This window comes from Spea bombifrons, chromosome 6, assembly GCF_027358695.1.
Source record: "Spea bombifrons isolate aSpeBom1 chromosome 6, aSpeBom1.2.pri, whole genome shotgun sequence".
NCBI classification, from domain to species: Eukaryota; Metazoa; Chordata; class Amphibia; order Anura; family Pelobatidae; genus Spea; species Spea bombifrons.
The window spans coordinates 28314982-28320499 of record NC_071092.1 but is presented as its reverse complement, the minus strand read 5'-3'; the positions used below and the strand labels follow the sequence as shown (position 1 = coordinate 28320499).

At 38.4% G+C, this 5518-nt stretch overlaps 1 protein-coding gene across 1 annotated transcript; it reads right to left on the bottom strand.

Annotated features, from left to right (window-relative positions):
- Positions 1 to 568: 568 nt before the first annotated feature.
- ATP6V1G3 (ATPase H+ transporting V1 subunit G3) lies at positions 569 to 4942 on the bottom strand. Its single transcript, XM_053470227.1, has 3 exons — positions 4796 to 4942; positions 2139 to 2239; positions 569 to 1421 (listed from the first exon to the last, which is right to left on the bottom strand). Exons 1-3 carry the CDS (start codon positions 4875 to 4877, stop codon positions 1248 to 1250), a joined length of 357 nt encoding a protein of 118 aa, XP_053326202.1. The 5' UTR covers positions 4878 to 4942; the 3' UTR covers positions 569 to 1247.
- Positions 4943 to 5518: the final 576 nt, after the last annotated feature.

The following is a 5518-nucleotide window of genomic DNA, read 5'->3' as shown; positions in this document are numbered from 1 at the left end:
AATTTCATTTCCCATGATCCCTCAGTGAATATTGCATTAAAATAATGGTATCAGCCCAAAGAAAATGTGTTAATACTTCCTCCGCTTTGAGTGTGTGTTTTTTAAAGCATGAAACTTTAGCTTTCGGAAATGTTTACAACCTCATTGTTCCCCTGGAAACACTTTCTCAATAGATATTGATCCCCAGTTACATAATATTTCAAATTTTTTATGAAAATTATAAATGTAGTTCTTTGCAGTTACAGATAAAGTGAATTTCTAATATATTGGTTTAGATTTTTTATAAGGTACGCTGAACGATTTTAGTGAAAGATCCAATTTAAGAAGGTGGTTTTGTGCCAATTTTTATGATGTCAGTCTTTTTTTATATTCTGATGTCACACGCGTATTTATTTTCACGTTGCCAAAATTAATAGAGATTCTTCCTCAAAAAGCCCACCCATTCGGCAAGGCCTTCAGGTTTATCAAATGCCATTGGATTTTATAACCCTAGTTTTCTGCAAGTCGGCCAATTAACGGCAACAGCTAATTAACAGTCTCAAACAACTACCTCCCATTTTCACACACAGGCAGTTAAAAGCATTTTGCTATTTCAAGTGGAAAGAAAAATAATATTATGGGCATATGGAGCAATTAGAGGCGCAGTATCAAAGCGAGAAGAGAGGGGATATGCAAATTAGGCCAGTGTCAACTTGTATAGCCTTCGTTAAGGATCTAACGAGAATATGGAAATGAGCATGGATGATATGAGCCGGGAAAATAATTGAGCCGCTTATGTTTTTTTTAACCTGTTCACTACCACAGATTTAAAGACGCAGACGTGAAATTAGTGCATTTATATTTCATACATATTTTGAGTGTATCAACAGTACGTTTACATCAGTGATGAATATTAGCATTGTAATACATTTCCAAACTATAAGCCAGTTATGTTCTGTTATATGTCTGTTTAGATGTTGGTTAGCAGTTATGGTCATGGTAAAAACACGACACATGAACAACTCATAGCAGAACAATCTTATTTTGTTTTACATATTAATTTCAGCACCTTTATGAACACTTTCCCTTTTCCTAACATTTCAATAAAAACGATAGCCATTCATATCTGCTGGAATGAACAATTGTTAACATTCTATAACTTTGAGGAGCTAAGTTAACCGAAAAAGATATAGCGATTTTTAACTGTTTTTATTCCACAGTGTGCTGCAAGCCACCTGTGCCAGTGCCACGGTTCACGATGAAAGGATTTACAACTTGTACTTGTAATTGGTATGGATTTCTGGTTTAATGTCGGACGCCATATCCAAAAGTTCTTTTAGCACTTTCTCCTTGTATTTCTGGTAGGTGGAACTGTAGGACTGAATCTTTTCTGTTGTCTGTTCCTCTATCTTTACTGCCAAGTTACCCTGTGATCCCATTATCTGGGAAAGAGAAAACACATAGGTTATGAGGACTGTGTTGAAACATTCTTGGATTCAGTTATTGGTTTATTCAGCCTTTAAAGGTGGTTGAAGAGAAGGGAGATATCTTCAAGATAATGCTGGCCCTGCCACAACCAGACACACAATGCAGGGATGAACTTCTAAACAAAATATTCATTCGTTCTAAGATATAATTTGTTACAAAAGTATGAATATATGTTTTTTATTTGATTGGTGATATATATTTGTCACAGAGACAATTCAGAAGAATTATTTTATGAAGTTCTGTTTTTCCTGTTTTAATGCAGAAATTAACAAAACAAGTATAATTTATTTATTCAGAGCAAGAGTAATGGAATGTTTTGAAATTGGTTGGCTCTTCTGCATTATTTGCACCTTGACCCTGACAAAAAGAATTTTCACACCATGCTGACCAGCACGTATAAAGTGCTGCCCTGCATTATGTGGGATGGATAGATACAAAGGAAGCACAAAGGGTGGCACTTTACATGTGCGGGTCAGCAGCATGCGAAACATACAGTATATGTGTTCTGTGAAAATTGGCCAAAGTGGCCCACTGAAGTTATTTATTTAAGGTATCATCATCATCATGGTGTAGTGAGTACAGGTGACAGTTCCTTCTACACTCTATGGATGTGTAAATGGGCCACTGTTCCATTGGATCATTAGAAAGGCTTGTCAGTTAGTGACACTCACAGAGGTCTGAATACGTCGGAAGTCACTCTCCCTTTTCATCTTGTACTGATCAATATCTGCAGTTGCCTCTTCTTTTGCTTGTTTCAAACGTTTATTTTTTCCTGGGTACATAGAAAGCAAAATGTGCAATGCTTAATGAACAGCTTTATGTCATAATTAAATCATGGTTTCATGCTTTCAACATCATAAAATCAGTTGTCAAATGTGGAAAAACCATAACCAAAATAATGTTTAGGTCATGGGTCCTAGAGGGCTGCAGAGTCAGAGGAGCAGGAGACTAGGTGGTATTTATTTGACCATTTATCTTTTTTTTGTTCACTTATTTGTAAAGAGCACTGGAACTCCCCTGCAGGTGTGAGATTGTAGTGGTGGTGGAGGGTTGTGTGGTAGGACAGTGAGTGGACACATTTGCAAACTGCCTCCCTATCCCACCTGCACTCTTCACAGCACTTAAGTCCTTGCTCTTTTAGTAAACTGTCTAGTAACCGGAATACAAGGAAGGCATTAGGATTGGGTGAACGTGCACTCTCAATGCTTATGGATAAACAGATAACATTACAAACACTTAGGTACGAGACCCAGGGCTGCTGAATGGCAGATTTCAGCTTGTAGCAACCCCTGCTTAAAGACTTCAGTGGGTACACTCATAGGGAGGTCCCTCGAAGATCTGGCCTACATTACTGACCTGACTTAAGCCAGGGAAGGAGGGGACTGGATACCCCTGGTGGGAAGTGCAGCCCCAGAAGAAGATTGAAGACTTGGTTTCCACTCTGGCCATACCAGTTGGAGCACTAGTGCACTTTCTCATACAAAATACTTTGTGCTTCCAAAAAAATGAAAGAATGAGAGAAATTTTCTTGGATTGCACTTAAATAAGGAATAATGAATGGGGATTAAGGAAACGTTAAAAAAGAATATGACTGCCTAGGTTTATTATATCTTAATGAGTCTATTGTGGCTTTCTTTTTCCCTTTATAAAGGAAGAGGAGTAGAGCAGGTCATCTCCTATGATGTTGAAATGGTTAAACTTCAGTGTCTACAGTTAAAAGAAAAGGCTAAATGTAGGTAGGATGTATGGAGTGTAAACTGCAACTGGTACTAGTACCAACCTGCTCCTATTTGTTATTGTGAAAACAAGTGATCCTGCTGACACAACAAGAGACAGTCAGAACCAGGATAGACAGGTACAGCCTGTGTTAAACAAAATGCGCACAGGGTCATTGTGTACACATGAATCTTTGTATTGCCACTGAATGTAATTTATGCAAGTTACGTGTATTCATATAGCGGCTTTCACGAGATAAATCTGCTTAGGGGTTAAGCAGTGAACATATTGTTTGCAGTAGTAGGTTTATGATCCTACAGAAAACCCTATAAAGTTTGAGTGAGTCTGTGATCAAAGTGGGTGCCGAGATTGGAGCGGTTGAGGCTTTGCCTTTGATATTTTCCTCCCTTTGTTTACAGATCTTTTCCAGATGTCCTATATCTGAAAATATTTCTGACAATGGGACGATCAATAGAAGGGATTTGTGATGTTGTGGGCCAGGTATTTTTGTATTAGAACAGCACTCACGTAAAACAAATGTTTAGAATAAAATCACCCCAGGGAGTCTTGGATGTGATAAACAACAACAGACCTTGCTAGATCACATTAATCCAATGTCTCATCTCCTTTAGTTTAAAGGGTGGAAATTGAAGGACCGAATGTCAGTGAGGTGTTGTGGGGCACAGGCTCGCTATTTAATATTGTCTATTGGGTTAAAGCTGAAAAGGCTGGCCAGTAGCGCTATATCTTTACTGTAGCTCAGCTCCAAGAGGCAACACTAATCAGATTATGGAATAATGGGTGGTTAGAGAAATGAGGGATAGATTGGTTTAAGCCAGGTTTCACACGTAGGATAAGGTTGTACTACATTGCTTAGGCAGTAGGATGCATCCATGTTTGATGCACAAGCATTTAAATTTCAGTTATATGATGGGGTAAAGCAAGGAAAATAAATGCGATAGGTCATGTATAGAGGGAAAAGAATGGTTCCCCACGCTTTGTTTGCCATTGTGTTAACCCTACATGGGCGTCACTCTTTTGCAGAACTACAATTCTCATCATACTCAACATAACCATACCAAATGAGGCTGATGGGAATTGTTGTCATACAGCTGGGAACATGCCTCGGAAGCGGCTTTGCAGCAAAGTGACTGAAAGTAGCTTTGTAGTACTAAACGTTTTTTACCTTGGCAAATGTGTAAAACGAGAGAGAAAAACTGTATCGGCCAGACATACAATTACAACAGAGAAGTAGTAAGTGTGAGTCTATACTAAAATTAATAGCTAATATTTATGCAGCCCATTTTTTTTTATCAAACTTTTGGCATCAGGGAGGTATTCACTGGCCAATTAAAGAGTCAGTTTTTAACAAATTGTATTTCAATTCCCATATAATAAACCAAATGCTTACTTATTGTATTAAATCTTTTATATACATGTAAAAGCCAGAGTTAAGGCTATTTCCTTTCAGAGTTAAAACAAATTACTTATAAGATACACCATGAGACTATATTGATAATTAGTGGTCTTTAAGTGGCATGACGAAGTAACACTTGTGCTCTCAAAGGGTTAACCCTCATCAATAATAATAATAATTGGTTTTTTTCCTCACTTTTCTTGGCCTCCTCTAGCTTGTCCTTTGCTCTCTTCTCAGCCTGCAGGAGCTGCTGAATTCCTTGGGACTGGCTGGCCATTCTCGCTGCTTCTCTCTTGCGCTGCTGTGACCTCTGCCACTGTCCTTGCCACTAGTTATAGCTGCTAGCCTGACCCTCCCTTCTCTCCGCTGTTTGCTGTCACAACATAGAGTAGCTGCCTTTCAAACTAGACAGGGCAGGCACAGCCAGTTCAGTTCTGCGACGGGGAAACTCGTAGATTTGTAAACAAAACTCATGAGGGAATGTTTTACATTTAAAGCATAGCACAGAATTATACTGCATTATGTACAGAGTAACTTTTTGGGATTTTGCCATTTTGAAAGGAAATATTTACTCCAGCCATCAAATGCACTTTAATACACAACATAACTGAGTGTCACCTTTAAATTAACATGTTTTTTCCCCCTGCCCCATCAGCTATTTGCATTGCAGGAGATGGATATAGTGCAGGTGCCAGCTCCAGCGCACGCATAGAAAGTGTTCCCATTGATATCAGCCTTCCTGCCAGTGACATGAAATGAAGACATATTGGGAAATATTTTGTGATTTGTGATATTTGTGATGTAGATCTATAGTATCACTTTGCCACAAAGTAAAATGTGTTATTTGTTGCTGCCTTGTGTAATGAGGAAATGGGGAGATAACAATCAGAACACGTACAGTGGATATAAAAAGTCTAC

Excerpts from the sequence above, each read along its gene's own strand:
- ATP6V1G3 (XM_053470227.1), bottom strand. The coding sequence starts at position 4,877 with ATGGCCAGCCAGTCCCAAGGAATTCAGCAGCTCCTGCAGGCTGAGAAG. Across the intron at positions 2,240-4,795 it reads GCTAGAGGAGGCCAAGAAAA|GAAAAAATAAACGTTTGAAA; the intron begins GTGAGGAAAAAA and ends CTATGTACCCAG. Across the intron at positions 1,422-2,138 it reads TCCGACGTATTCAGACCTCT|ATAATGGGATCACAGGGTAA; the intron begins GTGAGTGTCACT and ends TCTCTTTCCCAG.